At 39.9% G+C, this 23531-nt stretch overlaps 1 protein-coding gene across 2 annotated transcripts; it reads right to left on the bottom strand.

Annotated features, from left to right (window-relative positions):
- Window positions 1-1780: 1780 nt before the first annotated feature.
- Window positions 1781-23422, bottom strand: DCLRE1C (DNA cross-link repair 1C). Of its 2 annotated transcripts, none has more exons than XM_075274037.1 (14): window positions 23278-23422; window positions 21534-21585; window positions 19466-19550; window positions 19245-19304; window positions 17682-17737; window positions 16388-16489; window positions 15201-15273; window positions 12784-12924; window positions 11638-11739; window positions 11056-11192; window positions 7822-7876; window positions 5042-5130; window positions 3677-3777; window positions 1781-2812 (listed from the first exon to the last, which is right to left on the bottom strand). In XM_075274037.1, exons 1-14 carry the CDS (start codon window positions 23384-23386, stop codon window positions 1854-1856), a joined length of 2121 nt encoding a protein of 706 aa, XP_075130138.1. In that variant the 5' UTR covers window positions 23387-23422; the 3' UTR covers window positions 1781-1853. The 2 variants fall into 2 exon arrangements, with proteins under 2 accessions (XP_075130138.1, XP_075130137.1); XM_075274036.1 differs by having other exon boundaries at window positions 3668-3777.
- Between the last annotated feature and the right edge of the window lie 109 nt (window positions 23423-23531).

Below are 23531 nucleotides of genomic sequence, written 5' to 3' on the forward strand. Positions count from 1 at the left end.
CCACTGAAATGGCATATTTCTTTAAAAATTAAGATTTTCACTTTGTACATTAATTTTTGCGAAGTATTTTTAGGCTCAAAATGATAATACCTCTTGATACATTCCTTGGGGGATGTAGTTTCTAAAACAGGGTCATTTTTGAGGAGTTTACATTGTATTGGTACTTTAAGGGCTTTGCAAATGCGACACAGCACCTGAAAACCATTCCAGTAAAATCTGCCCTCCAAAAAAGCAAATAGCGCTCTTTCCATTCTGAGCCCCGCCATGTACCCATACAGCAGATTATGGCCACATATGGGGTATTGCCGTGTTCAGGAGAAATTGTGTAACAAACTGTGTGTGTGTGTGTGTGTGTGGGGGGGGGGGCTTTCTCTCCTGTAACACCTTATGAAAATGAAAAATTTGGGGATAATGTGATGTTTTAGTAATTTTTCATTTATACATCTCGATGTTCATAAAATCTGTGAACCAGCTGTGGGGTCAACATGCTCACTATACCCCTTCATTAATTCTTTGAGGGGTTTAGTTTCTAAACTGGGGTCATTTTTAAGGGCTTTCCAGCAGCATGTGATCTTAGATGTGGGAGTGATTTATTACGTGTGATTACATTGCAGGTGAGAGTGAAGAAGGGAATGGTACACAAAGCGAGAGGAGGTAGATGAATCATGGCAAATGTAGTTATGTTATAACAACAAAAATAAAAATTCGAATCACCATATTCTGACATCCATAATATTATTGTTATTTTTTTTTCTTCCTTTTATATTTTAATGTACGAGGTTGCATAAGGAGTATTTTTTACACAGTAAGGGCTCGTTCACATCTGCGCCCAGGTGTCCGTTCTGCAGGTTTCCGTTTCCTGCATAAAACAGAGCAGGAGACGGAAAGCTGCAGGAGTCTCTCACCCATTCATTTGAATGGGTGAGAAAGCTGTCCGGCCATGAGCGGCGGTGAGCGTTTTATGCTCTCCGCCGCGAAACCGGGTTTTTTAATCCGGACACAGAGTCGGACATGCAGTACTCTGTGTCCGGATTAAAAAAATCCGGTTTCGCGGCGGAGAGCATAAAACGCTCACCGCCGGACCCGGTCTGTGGTTTCCGTCTTCTGGCATGCAGAAGACAGAAAGCACAGAACGGAGACCAGAACGCAGGTGTGAACCTAGCGTAAGAAGTACTTTTCATTACTTTTATCCGCCTGCCTGTTGTGTTGATAGCTTTTTTTTTCCCCAAACGGTGATGCGGCTATTGATTCTCCCCTAACCCCCCCCCCTTTTATTTTTCATGTACTTAATGACACAGTCCTACCCCTTCTCGTGCATATGCATAGGGAGGAATTTGCTGTAAGAAAAAATCTACTGCAGAATCTGTTACCAAATTGCTGACAAAGATTTTGTACATTTTGCTGTTGTACATTTGAGGTAAAGTCATGTGTAGCCACATGATGAAATGTCCACAACAACAAATGACATATTGTAGTATATGTTGACTTTCCACACAGGAGTACATAAATCAACGAGATGCCGTCTTCAGGAGGATTTTGACACAAAATAGATGCATGGAAAAAAAATTCTGTTTGAGTATCAGTGCATCATTTCTTGTCAACACACCTGAGTGATGCATGTATAAAGACCTTTACAAGACAGACATGCATAAGCTTAACTTTGTGGATTTTATACATAAATTAACTGTATTGAATTCAACAAGAATTTAAAGGCACAACAACATAATAAAATACAATCATTACACCTTAGTGTAGATATCATCCTGAAAGTTTTTTTTCTAGGTAGTAGGGAATGTCAGAGTGATATAATATTAGAATATCTAGGAAATGGATTTACATTAAAAAAGACAAGTTTATTTTTGTTTGGCTGCTGTGAGGACGTCTCCTGTGGCTAAGCGTTCATACAGATAGTGCAGTTTTTCAGGCTGCGGCTGCTCAGCTCCAGGTGTTGATGGAATCTCAAAGTCTGAAGAACTCTGAGAGTCTGCTCTACCATCAGCCTTAACATTAGTTTGGTCCCCGGTTTGTAAACACAGGTTACTTTCTCCAGACTCACTTGTTCCCGTAATTTCTCCATTACCCTTGACAATTTGTGCTCCATCGAGGTTGGGATCTACTGTCTGAGTATTTCCTGATCCAGCAGTGAGGAGGTAAGTACTTCTACTCATACAGTGCAGTTCAGCAGCCCTCCGTTCTTGAGAGGACAGCAGCACAGTGTCTGCCTGACTGTCCCATCCTTGGCTGCCTTGCTCAGAGATATGGGTGGACTGGGAGGAGGTTGCAGAGGATATATGCGTTGAATCATCATCATCTGATTCACTGAATAGTTTTGGAGATTGAGAATTTTTTTCTCTTTCTTCCTCAGAGGTTTCAGGGTTGTGTTCAGTCTCTCCTTCAACAGAATGAGAATTGAAAAATAAATTCCATTGAGGTAAAGGGTTCCTTGCCATAGTGGCATCTGCCAGCAATGAACTGTCTCCTGGTAGTCTATTTATTTCCTGGTAATCTGGAGGTTGTGCTGGTGCCCTTGTACCAATTGTACCATCAGCTATTTTAACCAACTTTAGATCCTCAGCTTGTTCGTCTTCCTCTTCATCGTCATCATCTTCACCATTGGACTCCTCACACTCCAAGAAATCTGCCACTGCAGCAATAGACAGTGGGGTAGTAGTAGAGACTACTGTCTGCTGGTTATCTCCTTCACAACTTATAGGCCGAATATTCTCAGGTGTCCATCCATGCTCTCTGAGACTCTTAGGCTTTAAATGATTTAGTGGATAATCATCAAATAATTCATCAATGCTGTCTTCATCTGTAACATTCATGTAAATTACCATGCGAGTAAGAAAAGACAGCATTAACTTACAGTACTTCAAAAATTGCATTTTAAAGTGACTGTTATAAAGCCCCACAGATACATTGTTAGGTTACGGTCACTTCAATCAATATTTTTCCCTATACAAGTAAGGGCGGGTTCACACCAGTGCCTGATCTCTGTTATACAGGTTTCCGTTTTCTGTCGGGAGAAGACGGAAACCGGCATTCAGTGTCCGCCGGTGAGTGTCCGTGAGCGTCTTTTGCTCTCCGTGGCGACCGGGTACTGGTGTGAACCCTCCCTAAGTGAAATAAAAATATAAATGCCCTCCCCAAAAAACATTTCCAGAACTAAACTTATGCAGTGTTCACACTAGTGTCTGCTGTCCGCCCAGGGGTTTCCGCTCTAATTCCCGGAGAAACTGTATAGGGGACGCTTTGCAGGCGGTCAGATTTAAAACCTATTCAATTGAATGGATTTTTAAATTAAACCACGGGTGTCCATACGTTTTTTTTTTGACGGCCATAAAGTCCTGCATGTCTGATTTTGTATCCATGCAAAAAAAAAAAAAAACGGTTTCTCCGCAGAGAGGCTTCATATGGACACCAGTGGTTTGCTTTGAAAACCCATTCAAATGAATGAGTTATAAAACTGACCGCCAGCAAGCCATCCCCTATCCAGTTTCCCAGGGGGTTAGGACGGAAACCCCTAGGCGGACAGCAGATGCTGGTGTGAACGCCCCCTAACAGTATAGAACAGTTTATCATAGAGCACATATTGCACCCATGTTGTTTTTAGATGATAAATAATTAAAATTAATAAAAAATTTCCTCACTATTCCAATACTATTACCAGTCTCACCAGTCTCCTTCATATTCAGATTTCTTGGTCTTTTCAAACTGCCCAGAGGTTTATACTTGACTTCTGTGTTTTCAGAATAAGATCTACAGAAAGGCTTCAAGCTGTAGGAAATATGGCACATGTTAAACATATATAAGCAGCACAACGATACATAACACGCACAAATATAATTGGCTAATGTCTTCTTAAGCAGTTTATATGCCAAGACCACGAGGATGGAAAAACTGCATAGAAAATGGCAGCTTTGGAAAAAAATATAAAAACGAAAAAGAGAAAAATCCGGTGGCACTGCTCGTTCCCAAACTTGAAGTTCAATATTTCTTAGCGACCAACAATAGTATGGATCTTCAATGGTATTCTGCCAACATCACATAATGCATTGAATGTAGCAAAAAAGCGGAAAAAGGAGGGCACTCACCGCACGGCAAATTTATTCTAAAAACACAGTCCTTTATTTAGGTGCATTTAAAAGCAACTTCTGGGAGGGAGCAATGACATAACAGGCAAAGAGGCAATAGCCATTTCACACTCTCAGAAGCACTTTCTCAAGCCTTGTATGCAATCTGGAAAAAGGCCATTTTCTTATGGCCGGCGGGCATGCGTAGTTGGCTTTGCCCTGGGCCTGAGGCCTAGAAGTTTGAAGCCAACCCCCGGAAGAAGACGCATGAAGACCCTGTTCCTCAAAAATATGGAGTCGGCGCTGGAGAGTTCTCTCGCAGCACTGGAATGCCCCCCAGTGCTGTTTGAGCGCTGGGGCCCGCCCCCCGTGCTGCGAGAGAACTTATTTGCATACAGACGAAAACCGGGATTTTTACCAAACGGCGGCGCGGAGAAGACATCTAAAGGTAGGAGACTAATAGCCTTTCTTAAGGCTATTCCTACATGTTAGCGAGAAAATATTTAATTTTAAGGTGTTTCTCCCACTATTAAGTGTGACTCTGGCCTAACACCTTGGCCTACATAGTCCCTCTATCAGTCCAAGACACAGCGGCATACAGCGATGGGGTCCTAGCAATTCATCCCAATGTTATCCTTTACATGAAGCTGGGGAGTGGCTTCTCTGGCATCCCCTCTCTCATAATAGCTGAATAACCCCTTTAATAAATATAACTGCACAAAATATTGACAGGTTTATTTTTTTTCCCCTTGTAGTATTTGATATAGTATCCACTATTAGTGTATATAGTTCCCTCTAATTTTTTTTTTTTGGAGGGGGTGTCACATTCATGAACACATTGGCTAAAAACAAAGAATGTGTGTACATACCAGTGACAGTATAAATATGTTAAAACAAGATACAATTAAGCTTTGCTTTGTGAGCGTCAGCATGTGGTCCCACAAACAAATTACATTTACCGTACTTACATTTCTTCAACATATGCCAATGTTTTACCAATTGGAATCACATTTGGATGCACATTCATGGGTTTGATGTAACTCAAAAAGTCTTTAATCTCAAAAGAGAAAAGAAAAAAAAAGTTTAAATTGTTTTCATAAGATTTTTTTTTTTTTAACTTGTTTAGGCTTTTTTTTATCTGTAGTTAAACTAAGTTAAAAACGCTATGGCCACAGGTTACAGTTTACTCAAAGAAATGATTAAACAACCTTAAATACAGTGCCTTGCAAAAGCATTCACACCCCTTGCACGTTTTCACCTTTTGTCACCTTACAACCACAATCTTAGATGTATTTTATTGAGATTTTAAGGGATAGACCAACACAAAGTAGCAGATAATTGTGAAGTGGAAGGAAAATGATAGATGGTTTTCAAAATTTAAATAAAATAAAAATCCAAAAAGTGTGATGTGCAAAAGTATTCACCCTCCTATAACAATCCTTTGTAGAGCCACCTTTCTCTTACAGTTGCAAGTCTTTTTGGAGTAGATCTCTACCAGCTATGCACATCTAGAGACTGAGAGTTTTGCCCATTCTTCTTTGCAAAATCGCTCAAGGTCAGGCAGACTGGATGGAGAGCATGTGTGAACAGCAATTTTTCATGTCTTGCCCCAGATGCTCAGTGAGATTTAGTGCTCTCCTTGCTCAATCTGTCAGTTTAGGTGGGCGGCGGCCATGTCTTGGTAGGTTTGCAGTTGTACAATACTTTTTCCCATTTTTGGATAATGGACTGAATAGTGCTCCTTGGGATATGTTTTTATAACCTAACCTGGCTTTAAATTTTGAAAACCATGTAACATTTTCCTTCCGCTTCATAATTATCTGCTACTTTGCGTCGGTGTATCACTTAAAATTTCAATAAAATACATTTAAGTTTGTGGTTGTAAGATGACAAAATGTGAAAAAGTTCAATGGGTATGAATACCTCTGCAAGTCACAGTATATGGCCTTTTTTGGCTTATAGACACTCACTAAAAGTGAGTCTATGACTACCAAAAAAAATGCTTCTAAACCACTCCTATGCAGTTGTAGAGGCAATAGCGAACATAGGATTTGTGCCTGTGCAAGCCACCCAATGCCACACCCTATAAAAGATTGATGTGTGGCCCCCACAAATGCTCCCGCAGAGGAAAGTAAGCCACTGCCAAACTCCTGGTGGCTTAACTGCCCAAGAACAGAAGAAACGGGTAGTTAAAATACAATTGCAGCAATCTCATCTTCTCAACATATGTTTTTTAGGAAGGGTCAGAAGGACCTCATACACATTAAATGGTCAGATTGTCTTGTTAAAATCAGTCTGTTTGGCCAACAATCATCTAATGTATATGGCCACCTTAAAGCTTTGTTCACATAGGCACCATTATTTCTGTTAGAGCAGAAGAATTTAAATACTGAAAATGATCCCCGGAAGTTTAATGGAAAATGGAAAACTTATACTTCCTTTATATTTTCCTCTTCCTAAGGACACAGTACTCGTTCTGACCCATGAAAATGACACCAATGACCATAGGTCGCACTACTTTTTTTTTCCTTCGGCTGAATAAAAATATTACTCTTAACATTTTATAATCCTAAATATTTATCATTTATGCTAAGAGTTTTATATTTAGCCAGGAAACCATTACTATAGCTCTCTTCATGCATAAATAATGACTAGTGATGGGATGGAGTACCTAATGTAATATCCCCTGGTCACCGCACTAACCAGTGCAAACCATTCTTAGGGTACATTCAAACCATGAGGTCAAGTCACTGTTTTTCCAGTGAATGGCACAAATACATTGTACTTGTTAAAGTGGTAATGGCGTGATTTGTTTTAATGAAGTAAAAACTGACTTTATTGCATATTCGTTATATGCCTGCCCCATGTTCTCACTGCATTTGAGGTTTAAATACTATGATCAGTGTGTGGCCATCTGCTAGGGTGATTCGACCATAGTGAGATATGACAGAATGATTCTATTTACAGTAGAATAGTCCATCTGACTGTACTTTATCACTAGACTACACCTGCCTCAGGCTGCCTGCTTGGCATTCATCTTATACTGGGTCGTATAAACCTCAGACTGGCACTCAGACCCAGCTAAACATCAGACTACTAGTGCCTAGACAGTCCACTTCTTACCCCACAGTTCAGGTTGGTTAAAGACGCTGACAATACATCTGCCTATGCTCCTCCACAGCAGTCTCTCTCAGACTGACATGACACAGAATAGTCTGGTCACCTCCCTGAAATGATTAGTAAGCTGCTGGACATAATAATAATAATAATTAATAATAATAATAATAATTTCTTTATTTCTACCACTGGCTGCAGGTAAAGAGCTTGGTTATTGAACATGCCAGGCAGAAGCAATATTGATGTGTGGTCAATGAAGTCTTCAACAACAGGGAAAAACTATTCTCAAGAGCAGCGAAAAGTCTCATGCGTGTAACTTTGATGTGAATTTTTTCAAAGAATAAATCTGGCTGTACACGTATCTATGACGCTTGTAAAGGTGCTACTGCAACCTCTTAATGACTATAGTGGGATCCATAGATTTTTCTGCGCTATGAAGGAATTGGCGAAGTAGGCAACACAGATGAGAACACATTCCAATATTAACTAGCCTAGGTAGCTAGTAAAGAAAATACAGACATAACTAAGAAACAGCTGAATAAAACTTTACAGAAAACCTGGTGGAAAACGACATTTTCTAAAAAGGCATTTTTGGAAAATGGTTCTTAAAAGAGGAACATTATCAACCAACCTCACTAAATGATGAATGGAACGAGAAGCATGCTCGGTATGAGCTCTCTCCTGCCCTGGAAGGGAAAGGATAACTCATTTTAGATTGAATACCTATTAAGTCATCAAACAGAATCAAATGGGCAAATATTAGAAACCACCATATCCCCAACATCAGGAAGATATATATTCACTGATTTTCAGCCGTTTCCAAAATAACCACAGATAAGAGTGGAAAGAACGATGCACAAGTGGCAACATCTCCATTCTTAGCAACCACAACCTGTATCTATTGCATATTTATGACACATCTTGCGGATATGCCATAAGTGTGTCAGATGGGAATACTCCTTAAACCACCTAACTATTTACCCTGGGCTCTGTTTTGGGTTTGAGAAAAGGACCTAACAGTTTACCCCAAACAAAACATGGGGTTGTATTACTACAGAATGAGGGGCTGCTTTGTTGGCTCTAGTGCTGTGCGATAGGAGAGGGGACAGATCCATAATTTTGGCCTTGATTCAAAGTTGTAACTGGAGTTATAGTAGATTAAATTCATTTTCATACAAAAGGCATTTTGCAAACACACTCTTAAAGAAAAAGGTGTATTTTTCTCTCTCTCTATCCATAATGAGCCATAGAATTAATACATTTAGGGAAAAAAAAAGTTGCCATTTACAGACCATTTTGTGAATTAAGAGTCTAGTTATAAATTATGGATAAATATTTAGCCTTTATCTATTTTTCCACTATTTATGTCACTTTGCGGGCACAGCAGCTCCCACAACCACTAAAAATTGTAATTTATGCCATTAATATGCAAGAATTCTAGCTTCAAGCAGGAGTAAATTTCTTTTGCTTACAGTTTGGATCTAATACCAAATTATACCAAGTTTGTTCTGCAGTGTATTTATGGACAAAATCTGGTTCTGACACTGTAATTATTTACAGTTTTGTATTCCCGTATTACATGAGAAAGTAAAAAATACAAACCTTTACCTTGATTATTCACATTTTGACCATCATTCTAATATTGATCCTGAGTTACGCAGTTTACTATATTATTGCACAACAACTTCTGCCCCATTCAGTTATGAGGATTAATGGAAGGCAAATCACAATTAACTCAGGGAGCTGTGCTGTCACCAGTCCTGCATCTTTTATGTTGTGTAGAAGTGAGAGTTTGCTGTGTTGTTGACTGATCAGCAGCACTTCATTTAAAGGGACTCTGTCAGCAGGAAAATCAGTATCAAAATAATGACAGTCCCTTGTAGGACATCTTCACTTTCCAAAGATGATTTTGTTATTCTGCACTGTGCACGCCTTTGCCATGAAAGTCAGGATTTCAATCTTCTACAAATTAGCTGAAAAGGGCTTTAGGGGAATTTCTTCTCCTGTAGGGGCTTCACTCTCTTCTCCAGGTAAGCACCCTTCATTGTTTGAGTGACATCCTCCACGTAGTTTATAGCTAGGGGTGGTTATCTAGAATGGAGAGTGAAGCCCCCAACAGCAGAAGAAACACGCTTAGGCCAAGACTCCAAATTGTGAAAACGCAGTGGTTTTGTTCCAGATTTTGAAGCATTTTTTGAGCCAAAAGGAGTGGATTTAACAGCAAAATCTGTAACAAAAGACACTCTGTTTCCGCAGCTTGGGGTCTTAGCCTTAAAGCCCTTTTCAGCTAATTTGTACAGGGATGTTCATTAAAATGCAGCTGCAATGCAGAATAAGAAAGGCAACCTTGAAAAGTGTAGAAGCTGCCCTACAAAGTTATGTCATTCGTTTGATAAAAATTTTCCTGCTGACAGTCTCCCCTTAAATGGTTTCGTTATCAGTAACATGCATTCCAGGAATAGCTGAGTGGCCTGACAAGAAGGCTTTAGGGTCAATATGAGATAAAACATGTATAAACTGTAAAACAGTGTTTAGTGATAAAATACCCTCTAAACTTTTATGTTGCAAGCAGAGTACAGCATTACACGTTTAACCTAAGCATCTAACATGTTAACAGCTGCGATTGGTGTTAGCACCGATCGCAGCTATTAGTGGCGGGTGCAGGCTGTGTTATACATCCGATATCCACCGTGTATGGAGAGCGTCTGAGCCCTCTCCTTACATCCAATCGTGCCAAATCACATCTATTTAAGTTCACACCAGCATTCAGGTTTCTTTTCTTGGGGTCTGCTTTGGGACTCCAATGATCAGAAACACAATCTGCTTAAAAATAATGGTGTGCGTCAGGTTTCCACCCATATAATACGGAAAATGCAGATAGAAGTCCTGAAAGTGAATGCAGTTTCCTTCATTGCCTACTTTTGTTAAATATCATGAGTTACAGTATTAACTATATATAAACACACACTATCTATATTGGCACACAAGGGTATGTCATGGGTATGCAGAGCCTATACTTTTGTTATCCATATATAGTGACAAAACATCCAAGTTTCTAAGCACCTAAAATATTAACAAAAAATGATTGGCAGACACACAAATAGGTTTTTTTTTTTGCATATATGAACAACGCATATGGAAGCCATGACGTGTTTGAAATGGACAATTGAACATTGATAGCCGATTCATCCATTCAGTATTTTTCCTATAATTACTTTTATGAAAACTACAATAAATTTCCATTTTGGAAAAATTAGCATTTTTTGAGAAACAGAGTCCTCCTAATAGATATAGACACACACACAAGAATTATAAAATCAATGTTATTTTTTACAACTTTTACATTCTAATATCACATAACTAACATTGTAGTTTCTAGATCTATACAGATATCAGCCATGTGGATTAAGTACATAAAACATCTGTTAGGGCTCATTCACATGTGCGCCCAGGCCTCCGTTCTGCAGGTTTCCGTTTCCTGCACGGCATCTTTCAAACACGTTCATTTGAATGGGTTTGAAAAGTGTCCGGCCGTGAGCGTTTTATGCTCTCCGCGGCGAAACCGTTTTTTTTAAAAACCGGACACAGCGTCGGACATGCAGGACTTTGTGTCCGGTTTTAAAAAAACGGTTTAGCCGCGGAGAGCATAAAAGGCTCATCGGCGCTCACGGCCGGACACGGCATGACAGATTTCCGTCTTCTGCATGCAGAAGATGGAAACTGAGAACGGAGACCCGAACCCTGTGTAACATTGAGAGCTCTGCCCATGTGTTTACAATTGTACCATGTTTGTGTTATTTTCACCATTTTTTGCACCAAGATGCACAGTACTGTATCTCAACTATCCAAGGTACATAATACATACCTCACAATCACATTAGTTTTCCGAGTTCTCTCACCAAACCACATGGTTGATGGTTTAATACTGATGATACGCAAAGGGACTCCATCACATGAATACATTCCACAAGGCAATCTATTCCCTCGTAGAAATTCTTCATTCTTGCAAGTAAAGAGACATTATCTTGTTAGACATTATTAGACTATCACTTTTTTATGAGATATTAAAGTATATGTTCTTTCCTCAAATATTATTAATGAATAAAAGGTGGAATAGCTATACATGGTGAAGAGGATTCAGACAGTCTCTACCACATACAACAGCAATATTAAAAAGAAAAAAAGTCAGGTCTTTCATAAGTACTGCACAATAACATAGTTATTTTGTTTTCATGGTTTAAGCAATTTTCATATCCTTGACATTTTGCTGATTATGAAACTACTTTTTTCCTGCAGACATTTTCTTCCATGATTTTGCATTTGCTTAAAATATGCAATGGCAAATGTTAATTTTTATAGCAGAATATATATGTAATAAGCTGAAAATACTTCTACAGTAACTGCCAACGGCTGCTAGAATAAAGAAGACAGCTGGTAATGTATTTACCACTGGATGTCGACATGCATGTATCTGTGTCCGTCTGTCAGTTGTCACATGGCAAAGAATCTCGGGCATATTCCGGAACATATCTAGCTTATTGACGTGAACCTTGAAACAAAGAGTCAATGTACAATGTGGATGAAAGGTACAGAATATAGTGTTAACAAATACAATTATTTGCATATTTGCCTGCTACCTACTTTTGCAAATACTAATGGGAGATGTGATGGTTTAGAACGGCATGTAGCACATGATTGTAAAAACATTATGACTTTATTATATATTCTCATTATACTTAGCGGAACACTGTTATTGAATGAGGACGCCAGGCCAGTCTACTAACATGTTTGGGGACCAAATCCCAGGCATTAGTGTATTCCTTACTGATACACAGAGTTGCACAGATGTAGTCCTGATAAGTTTAATCAACTACAGACTAGATCAACAAAATCCAGCTATACACGTAAAAGCAGCCTTAGGACCTACTCAGTGTTTGAGGTATTGGTTGGAGATTTACATCTAGAGGCATAGGTTGGGTGACAGGACCTTGCAGATATATTTGGTGTGTGTAGAGAGCTTTCCTAGAGCATACATTAAATCGACAATACAAATTCAGTGTGAAAAAGGTCTAAGTGACACTGGAACATAAATAAAATATCTATATATAAGTGATTTTAAAGATCAGCTGTTTGAAGCAATAGCAGTGCCATATGATGTCACATTCATTGGTTATATGGCCTGTTTGCAGCCTAGTCCATTCAAGTGAATGGGCTGAGCTGCCATGACAAGACAGCCAATATACAAATGTATTGCGCTGTACCTGGCAAGTAGTAAAGAGGCTGCAACTTCTTCAGGCAGCTGATCAGCAGGAGTCCCAGGTGTCAGACCTCCAATCTTCAATTGCTGACCTATTTAAGGATGTCATCAATTATTATCCCCTTTAAGATTTTGCAACATCTCAATAACATATTGCTTGTAATACTGAGCCTTATGGAAAAGGCTGACTTGTTCTCTGCTTAGAATTAAAATCAATACTCAATATAAAATATAGTAGGTGCAAGAAGAAATGTTGAAGTGTGGTCATGAACTCCTGCAGTATATCACAATCATAGTTCCATTTACCACACTATGGTTTTCTGTGCTCCACCTTACCTTTGCTCCAAATTCCTCACTCAGGTTAGTGAACAGATATTCATATCCATAAGCTGCTTTGCAGTTAAGCCAGACAACATGGAAAGGACTCAGTGTTATCCAGCTATGAACCAACTCCAGAATACCAATCAAACATTCTTCCTATAGTAAACAAAAATGGACAACACACTTCATTTCACCAATCCATGCATGTATGGCACTCACAGCTAGCATGTAGTCCAGAGCACCATACTGTGCACCCATGCCAGTTGCCAGAACACATTAAACTCTGTTCCCATGAAACTGACTGGCTACTGCAGAAACTATCAGAACCAATTCACAACCAACCCCCATTTCATTATATAAATATAAATATAAATATATATATATATATATATATATATATATATATATATATATATATTTTTTTATTTATTTATTTTATATATTATAAACTAGGGTAAGCAGCCACAAGAAAATGGCCGCAGACATGCGCAGTCGGCTCTGCCCCAGGCCCTACGCCAGAGCCGACTGCGCATGCCTAGAAGTTTGAAGCCAGTGTTGGAAGAAGACGCAGGGAGAGGCCATTCCACGCGAAGATAGAGGCGGCGTGGCTGCAAGAAAAATCATTTGCATACAGAAGAAAACCAGTATTTCTACTGAACGGCGGCACAGAGAAGACATCTAAAGGTAGGAGAAGAATAGCCTTTCTTAAGGAAATTCCTACGTGTTAGAGAGAAAAAAAATGTTATTTTAAAAAAATTTAAAAAATTAAAAGTGTGTGATATAAGGACTTTTCAAATTGGAGTACTTTAGTATATACATTTCCACAACTATGCACATACATACACAACTTGACATAGTTCTTTTATAAAACACCAGAATGTGTTATATTAGGGTGTTATGTTAAAAAGGTTATCCAATTTCTATAACTGATGGCCTATCCAAAACCACAGATGTTCAGCACACCTAGAGCACCGCTTAAGAAAACGAGTCTTTATTGTGTGCCAGGGTTGCTGCCTCCTACATTGAAATTTTGAATTGGAGGGGGAAGCCACCTCATCCAGTGCACTTTTAAGGTTTTCATTATAGTGACTGGTGGCCAGATTGGGACAGGAGATTGAGGAGATGGGGGACAGAGAGGACTGTAGAGTATCTGAGAGGTGCTGGATGTTAACAGCATGTAGATTCCTATATGTATGATGGGTAGGTGTATCCTGTGAAGAGGAGAAACTACTGATGGTGAGAGACAGAAGCTTATGATGAGAGAGGGGTAGGGAAGAGTTAGTAAATTTCGAAGCTTAAGAGTCGATGGAAGACAAGATCAATCATGTGGCCATCTACATGTATAGTGGAAGAGGAAAGTTGTGAAAAACCAAAAGGTGTGGTTATTGAGAGAAACTGTGAGGCAGCTAGGAGAGAGGAATGTTAAAGATGATGTTAAAGTCACCCATGATGAGGGTAGGAATAAGGATAAAAAGAGGAGAAGCCAAGATCAAAATGATCCAGAAATTGGTAGGGTGAGTCACATGGATGGTAGATCACATAAAGAGAGTGGGAGGAAAAATCTAATGGCATGGACTTCAAATGAGAGAAATATGAGTGAGAGTACTGGGGGAATGACCTGAGAAGTGCACTGTGGTGACAGAAGTAAGCCTACCACTCCACCCTGCATGTTGTCAGGCCTTAAAGTGTTTGAAAAATATAGGCCACCATGAGACAGAGCAGCAGAGGAGGCCAGATCAGACTGATGGATCCCAAGTTTCAGTAAGGGGTGAGCATGTTGATAGATTTGCTAAGGAATAAGTCATTGATGTATTATAGTTTGTTAAAAACTGAGTGGGCATTCCGGAGAGAGCAAATAAAAGAGACAGGAGAAATAAGGAGAAAGAACACGCTGAATATTTATAAGGTTAGTAGGAGTTGTATGTGTGAAGGAAGAGGTATAGTTAGTGGAAGAAGGAGGTCCAGAGTTTGGATAGATGTCCCCAGCATCTAGTAGGAGCAAAATGGACAGAGACAGAAGGTGGTTCAATGATTTAGGAGGATGCTCCTGTTTAGTTTCACTGCTAAAAGAAGTACAGGGATTGGGGTGGTTAAAGAGTGAAAGTGTGTTAGAACTGTCCATGGGAAAAGGAAGAAGAGAAGGACTGATGTGGATAGTGTGCAATGGTGGTAGAGTTGGAGGGGAGGTCTGCAGAAAGACAATTGCTAAGATAGTAAGTGACAGCGCAGCTCTAAGATACCATGTGTTAAAGCTTGTTGCTTTGGGTTTAAGTATACCTAGTGTTCTTCCATTGCTTGCTTGTCCTGTTCCCTTTCTAAGTGCCATGTATAAGAGCAGTTTGTTTAATCTCCACTCAGGCTACAATGGACGCTGCATTAGAAAATAGTACTGAACATACACTTAAGTATGTATGTATGTAAACAAGACTTACCCTACTGGGAATCTGGAAAAATTTAGGGTCACAGAATGTTGTGTCTAAATAAACACTTTCAATGTCTTTCACTCTGAGAATGAAAAAGAAGCAAAGAATATAATAAGTAGATCACAAGATCAGTACTGTTTTATGCTTAAACTCCTGATTTAGGGACACTTGGTAGATGTATGAAGAGATCGCCTATTACAGCAGGTATCCATTAATGTGGATTATTATGGCACATGTTGCTCTTTTATTTAGTACAGGCACCAAATTTAGTATCAAATAAAAGCATTGCACTCAGGAGTGGATCCCTATTATTAAGATATATTGAGGAAAAAAATCCTAGTAATCCTGCCTAGTTTTAAAAGGGTAGACACTTTGCCTGACATCTAATACATAGGACCAGCCTAACAATTGTCTGGTCAACAGCTATTCCTTTCAGAATCCCATACGAACTGAAACCTTAAAAGGCACTATCCAGAGACTGCTTAAAAATGTAATTACCCAGAGACCTGTTTGGTCTGAAAGTGTCCAACCCTTTTAAGCCCAAAGAGACAAAAATTATTTATATAATAAAAAGTTGTACAATTTTTCATTATAGTGTCTATCAATTCCTAATTGTTTTCTCAGCAGAATAATTGCCAGCAGATAAAAATGTAGATAACCATGAGGAATTGATACAGAAAGTATATTGGAAGATAAAATTGGTCTTTCAATGTTGGTCTGAAAGTGGCAAATCCCTTTAACCTTGGGAAACAGTACAGCTGGTTGGAGGAGGCGGATACACTCAGGTAGTGGTTACTGTTCCAACCATATCATCCAGGGTCAGAACCAGCCCACAAACCCAGAGTTCCGCCCAAATAGAAACCAGGAGAAGTAAGGTTTAAAACCTTCCCTGGATAACCCCATTATGTTTCAATTACCAGCATATACTGCAATCTAATGTTGGCTGTTATGCAGTGATATACAGGACAAAATGTAGCCTATATTAAATAGCAATACATTTTTAAGAAATGGTATATAAGGTCGCATGCTGTACCAAACAATTTAAAAACGTACAAGGGTGAGGAAACCAAACTTAATAGCTATGGAGGTTTACATCTAGGACCCTATGCATATGGGTAGTACTTCTGCATAGATGGATGTGAATTACCACACAAGGAAATGTATATCACCATACTGTACATACATATACAACACACCTGTTTCCTGAATGTAAAAGCTCCATACGGGCTACTTCTCCTTTCGCTAGTCTAAAGTCCCCAGTATATAGAACAGTGCCATTTTGTCCTTGGAACAAAAACCTGAGAAGAAAAAAAAAAAAAAAGTAAAGTCATCATCTCATTCTCATTAGGATGAATGCTGGACAGTGAATGGGAAAATCGTAAACCTAAAACCATTCAATAAATATGGCGCCGGCGATGGCCCTGCTTACTTTCAGAAAAGTGAGGTAAACACAAAAAAGCCACCTGCAACTGTTTAAGTCTAATGGGGTGTTAAATAGTCAATTTTCACCCCCACACAGTATGTGAATGCTGATGCAGCCTAAACCCTAGAAATTGTAGCTTTGCAACAGTTGCAAAGTCAGACTCCTGAAATAAGAGTATAAGGTCAATCATGAATAGTTTAACCCACATAAAAAGCACACGAGCACCAACTCTCAATAACATACAGACACAGCTACTTGGCCAATGTATTTTATGATTTATTATGCGTCAGCTTCACACACATGCCTGTTCTCCATGTCATTACGTTTTAACTGTGTCACCAAACTAATGCACACAATCGTAGCTACACCTGCAACATCTGTTTACTGTGTCTCTATGAAGAACAAATATGCAGTTGCTGAAAAATAGCCAATGGGGCCTCTTCCTGTTCTTACCACCAATGTGTTTTACCACCAACGTCGGCTCAACTGACGGAGACCGCATGCCCATCAACACACTTTTAGCAGCCAAGTGCCGCCACTGACAAAACATTTTGGATGTTTAACTGTAGTAAATGGAATTTTGAATTTGCACAATTTAGCCAAACACTGGACTGCACAGTGCACAATAAGCTTTACCCACACTGACATCACTACTGCATTAAAAGTAGTGGCCAATTACATCTTAAAAGGAAGTCAGTCAGCAGGTAAATTATCAGACTAATGACACTTCCTTGTGGGGTGACTTCTACACTTTTCAAGGATGCCTTTCTTTTTTTTGCTTTGCATCTCCATTTTCATGACAGTGTTTTATTCTCATGTCAATTAGCTGAAAAGGATTTTAGGGGAGTTTCTTATACTGGGGCTTTACTCTCTGCTCCAGATAACCATCAGGAACTGTAGAGAAAGTGTGACACAGGAAGATGTCACTCAAGCAATGGAGGGAGGAGCAGGGCAGAACTAAGGACGAACAAAGGGAATTTTTAAGTGCTATTTCGGGCACTAAAGTTCTTGATCCTTATAAATCCAGTGGTTTCATTTGTAAATAACTAATAAAAATAAAAAATTACATTACTGAACCTGGACAATGACCCGCTGGTAAAAGTGTAATCAAGACATCTTCTTTCTGTAAAAGAAGCATATAAATTGTAAGACACACATATTGGAGAAAATTTACAAAAACTACCTATACCAGATTTCTGATAGGTGCTGTGATCTGTACACTGCTGAAAGATACACATTGTCCTAGATCAGTCATATCCGCTGGTAGGGAATCTACGCTAACTCATGGCAAGAGAAGAAGATTTAACAATTTTTTGGCACAAAGCCACAACTTGCTCTGAAACAAAAACAATGCAACTTTCTTATGTTGGTGTACAAGGCATGGTAAATTTTCCCATACTTACATTAAAAGGGGAATGAAGGCTACTGTACCAACAACCAATCCTGAGAAGAAAGTACATTTTGCAGCCCAGACTATTCTGAACAATCAAAAACCATAAACACTCAGGGAAGGAGAATATGATTGTCACACCCAGCTCTATGGTCTACAGCCACATGTGTGCACACAACTCAGTATTAGCCTACCGCTAGTACTCACAGGCAGGTAGTGTAGATGTTTACTTGTAAATGTGCCTCTCTTAAGCTGTAATTATAGCATGGATATTTAGCATTACTAGATCCCCTGAAGAGTCACTATGCCCTGGGGATAAAATATGCATTTAGGGATATCTATAGATTGTGATACGGGGCAATATTAGGTACTGCCCTTGTAAGGACGGGAGATCATTTGTTGGGTAAGGGTGCATTCACAAAAGCCTTCCATTGATTTCAATGTGTTCCGCTCAATGGGAGTCTTTTTATCAGCGTTGATTCTGCCACGAGTTATCGTGGCAGAATCAGCGCCACTTTACTCCGTGTGAATGCCCCTTTAGGGTTAGTGATAGTTGCAGACCAGGGACAGCTGGCCTCTTTCTACTGGCAACAGATGAGGCTGATTTGGAGGAACACTCCATCAGTCGCTGCGAGCCATAGAACTCAATTCTCACGAATTTGATTATCCTGCTTCTTGACTCTCCATTAGTATGGCAGTAAGATCATTCAATTTTTTTTCTAGCTGCAGTGATGGTTTTTACAGATGAACAAAAATAGTAGCTCCCAGATTTGTGTTCATATATGTGGGCTTTTCTTACTGTATTGCAGTTTTTGTTTGTTTGGTTTATTGTGTTATCAACATTGTTAGTAGTTTTATGGTAGAATAAAAGTTATGCTTTAATTTACACTGTGCATGCTGTAGCATTGATTTTGAGCCACAGACGATTCTGAGGACAGGCTTCCTATGTTAAATGAGCGCCTTCTTTCCTGACAAAGTCCAACTCTGTGTGATAAAGGACTAATATTTCTCTTCCAAAAACTTTGGCCAGGGACAGGAGGCCCTGTCTTGGGAAATAACATAAAGCTTATCACATTAATGATTCTGGCCATCCAACCTAGCCATCTCTGACATTGCCATTGCAATGAATGGAGCAGTACGTTTTCTGCCATTCAGACTGAGAGACAAGATGCAATTGCAGTAAGTCTTTGGACTTCTTGCCATATAAAAGTGCACTTGGAAGAAATCAGACAATACTCACATCATCAGTAGCTTCATCGATCAAAGAAATCTGTGTCGGAGTATCCACTTCAATGGTTCTCTGGAAAATAATTATCGTATTAAATATTAGTGCAAATTGTAGTGAATCTTCTATGCTCAGTGCAATATTTTGTCTATAAACCCTTATTTCATGATGGTTGGTTGTCTAATGTGCAGACTTCAAGAAGGATCAACTGTCTGAAGATAAAGAGGACCACTTACGATGCGCTTTTCCCAGAATGCATACTTTGGGCTTGTTAGAAGCAATTCCTTTGTGACAGGGGAACAATACAGGAAAACTTTCAAGCTATAAAATAAAAACCAGAAGATATTTTATTTTTAATCAAAGCGCGTATAAAGTTTTCTTACATTGGGTAGGACATTTCGCTCTAAAAATCTCTTCATAATTCTCTGATTTCATTATTCCAGTTATATGGTCAAGGCCTCCGGTACCAGACGCAGCAAAGCAACCCCACAACATTATGTTTAACTGTTGGTAGAGTCTTCATTGCGCGGTCTATAAACAAACTGTTCCTATGCATTGCCAAAGAGCTCGATTTTTGTTTCATCTGTCCACAGAACATTTTCCTTGAAGGATTGTGATTTGTCAAGGTACTCTCTGACAAACATCAGTAGTTCTTATTTGTCTTTTCGGTACTTTTCCGTTATCGGGCCAGCATCGTAGTTCAGCACCAGCATCGGGACAGCAGTCCAGCATCGGGAATTACATCCGAGGACTGCTGGCCCGATGCTTGTGCCCTGTCTCTAGTACCCAGTACAGCGATGCCCCCATCCTCCCAGTGCTACCCCCCAGCTCTCCTCACATCTGCTCCGTACCCTCCCCGCCACACGACTAGGCCTCACCTCGGCGCTCTCAATCTGTCCATTCACGTTCAGGAGGAAGATGCTCGCACTGGAAGCCATGGCCAGTACCGAGACCGGAGACCAGAAGGAAACACACTGGGGCTCAATACAGGCCCTGAAAGGGATGCACTGACCATAGTAACGGGGCGCTACGGCGAGCCGGAGGGACAAACTTCTTGCACCGTCCGGCGACTAACTAGTAGTGTTGGTCAGTATTTATGGTGAGGCCTAGTCGTGTAGCGGGAGGGTATAGGGCAGATGTAAGGAGAGCTGGGTACAAGGATCAGGCCAGCAGTCCTCGGCTGTAATTCACGATGCTGAACTGCTGACTGCTATCCCGATGCTGGTGCTGAACTGCGATGCTGGCCCGATAACGGAAAAGTACCGTCTTTTCTTCAGCAATGGTTTCTTCCTTGGCATTCGCCTATAAAGCTCTGCTTGGTTTAATGTGTGCTGTATGGTATTTGTTGAAACCATGACCCCAAACTGTTCCAGATTGGCCCTTAGGTCTTTGGATGTTTGTCGTGGGTTTTTTTTTCCACCATTCGCACCAACCTAATAAGCCAAATTCACCAAAACTACTCATAGTACAGAGGGAGATACAGACATCTGGGGAAGGGACTGGGACTCTCAGCAATCACTAGCTTGGGTACCTTAAACTCCTTGTTTCTCCTTAGGGTAAGTTCACACAGAGTTTTTTGGTCAGGGTTTTGGCAGAAATCCACCTCCAAAACCTGAATCAAAAAATGCCTCACCATTCAAAGTATGTAAATCGCTTCTGAGTCTTTGCCACTAGTGTTTTTTTCCGCTAGCGGAAAAAAGAAGCGAGATGTCCATTTTTTTTTAAGCGGCAAGTGTTTTCTGGCTCGTGGCTTCAATGCAAGTCAATGTGAGCTGGTTTTTCCAGCTCATGGATTTGTGGTCAGGAGCCTGAAGTGGAACCTGAAGCGTAAATGGCAAAAACCGGAACAAAAAACGCCAGGCGTTTTTTTTTTTAATATATATCAATTCATGGCCACATCCCAAAAGGAAACGCCTCAAAAATGCCTCAGGAAACACTTCAAATGGCAAAAAACGCCTCAGGAAACTCTTCACGCGTTTTTCGGTCTGGTTTTGACAAAGCCAAAACCCTGACCAAAGAACTCTGTGTGAACTTACCCTGACTGACAAAAGACAGAAATGATATTCTGCAATTTTTCCTCAGCCCTATAAAAGTGTAGTGAAAGAGCATATGTCAGACCATCATCATATTTAAACTCCTACTTACAGATATAGTATCTACGTACCATATATTTATCTATAAATCAGTAGTACATGTGAAGGCAAGATATTGTAGTATGTTTTATACACCCTACATACACTTCCATGTAATTTATGTTTTGATATTTAATACATAGACCGAAAAGTTTCTGTAAATGTCATGTACCTGGATTGCACTTTTCGTTTCAGGAGAGGAGCACGAAGACCTTTCATATGATCTGTAGATATAGGGGGATTAAAAAAAAAATTGAAAAATAGAAATGGGTTACTCCAACCAAGAATGCAGATATGATATACAATTCATGTAGTTAGCAGATCATTCTAAATTATACCTTCTAGTGAAAGGTACAGACTTTACAAAAACCCTCTAACGGCTATGATGAGCCTGTTCTACACATCGCCTGCAAAGGAAGAAGGTCCTTACTAATGAAACTGACAAAGTGTCATCATTACATCAATAAAATCCATTACACAATATGCTGACCACCACATCGATGAAGACCACTTTCAGCCATATATGAATGTGTTGTGAAGAGAGAGCAGCACTTGAGGTTCTATAAGTGGAAGTCATGTATCTGAGATTTCCAACCCTTTTCTAACTGGAAGGGTAGAAAAAAAACCAAAACATCAGGACCCATCTACCACAATGCATAAAGCAAATATATTGATAACTATCCCAAAGAAGGTTATTGGAGTCACCCTTTATACAGATTTTAAAGGAAGTGAAGATGCTGCATATGTTACATTAGTGCTTGTTTGATATTTCAGCAATGGACAGCTCTATAATGGATCCCACAATAGGAGGTTTCTTTAGACTGCATGAGCTTTAGGTTATCCTATCCTACTAATATCCTATCCTTCCTACTAATTAATTACTATACTAATTATTATTATTACTTTACTAATTACTTTACTAATAATATTATAAATGTGAAAGTTTGGATGTTTGTTATTTAATCACGCAAAAACAGCTGAACGGATTTGGATGAAACTTGGCACATAGATAGTTTGTAACCTCGATTAACACATATGCTACTTTTTATCCCAGTAAATGACATGGTTTCACGACTGTTATGAATTTATGTTCATATACTGTATTAAACTGCTCTTGCCTGCAGGACAAGCTCAGCTAATCGCAGTTTGCTGATAAATCCAGGTCTGTTATCTCTCTATGTAAACACACAGATAAAACTGAGTCCATTCTGTACAAGCATCTGCATATTATCTGATCTGCCTAAGTGTTCTGTGTCCTCTAGGCAGTGTGCTGAGACACCAAGATGGGAAAATCCATTTAATCCAAATTGGCAGTTTCTCAATTTTAAACATGCTGGGAAAGCGAAAATCTAATGTGTCGCAGAATTCTCCAAAACCGAGAGCTATGAAGGTAGCCAGGCGGAGCTGAGGAGGATAGAGCAAGCTAGGCATCAAGGGGCCCTTGGAACAGCCGGATCATCAACACCAACAACACGCTTATTATATGATGTCCCAGCGAGCTGCCGGAACAATCACAGGCACAGCGCGAGGAGTTCAGCGGCAGGCCTGCTTGAGAGCTGCCAAAATGCCGGAGCAGGCATTTTTTTTTATTACACATTTTTCATTTCTCTCTAGACCCAATTCTGAAGTCCACGCAGCAGATGAGGTCGTGGGCATGAGCTAGTAGTAGATAAGGAGCTGTTAATACTAAGCTACATAGGTGTGGAAGCCCCTCTGCAGCCATCAGATAGTGCACACACATTCAGTATCACAAGGGCAGATAGCGGTCTATACAGTGTAGAATGGCTGATAGCAGAGAACACTAGACTAAATTAGGCTGCCCAGAGCAGGCACTAGAATCTAGTGACTAGATAGTTGTCCCCTTATCATATGCTCCCTATAGGACACAACAAGCTCGTACAACTCTGTATTCTTACCCTTGTGGCAGTGGGACAGGAAATAAGCTTTGGCGGAGAGGTTCTCTTTATCAAACCTGTCAATAGATATAGAAGGATATTCCTTCATCCGACCCTGGAAGGAGCTCATGTTATCTCTACAGGCAATAAGAGCCGCTCATTACCGGAAGAGGCACACGGCACATTCTGGGTGAGAAGCCTCACAGACAGACCGGACCTCCCAGCCAATCACCGCTCTGCTATGTGGACTCAGCAGCCAATCAGATACGAGAACA

This window comes from Leptodactylus fuscus, chromosome 5, assembly GCF_031893055.1.
Source record: "Leptodactylus fuscus isolate aLepFus1 chromosome 5, aLepFus1.hap2, whole genome shotgun sequence".
NCBI classification, from domain to species: Eukaryota; Metazoa; Chordata; class Amphibia; order Anura; family Leptodactylidae; genus Leptodactylus; species Leptodactylus fuscus.

Coding starts and splice junctions, on each gene's coding strand:
- DCLRE1C (XM_075274036.1), bottom strand. CDS start 23,386: ATGAGCTCCTTCCAGGGTCGGATGAAGGAATATCCTTCTATATCTATT. Junction 17,738..19,244: donor TCGATGAAGCTACTGATGAT/GTGAGTATTGTC, acceptor CTTCTTTTACAG/AAAGAAGATGTCTTGATTAC. Junction 16,490..17,681: donor CATTGTCCAGGTTCAGTAAT/GTAATTTTTTAT, acceptor TTTTCTTCTCAG/GTTTTTGTTCCAAGGACAAA.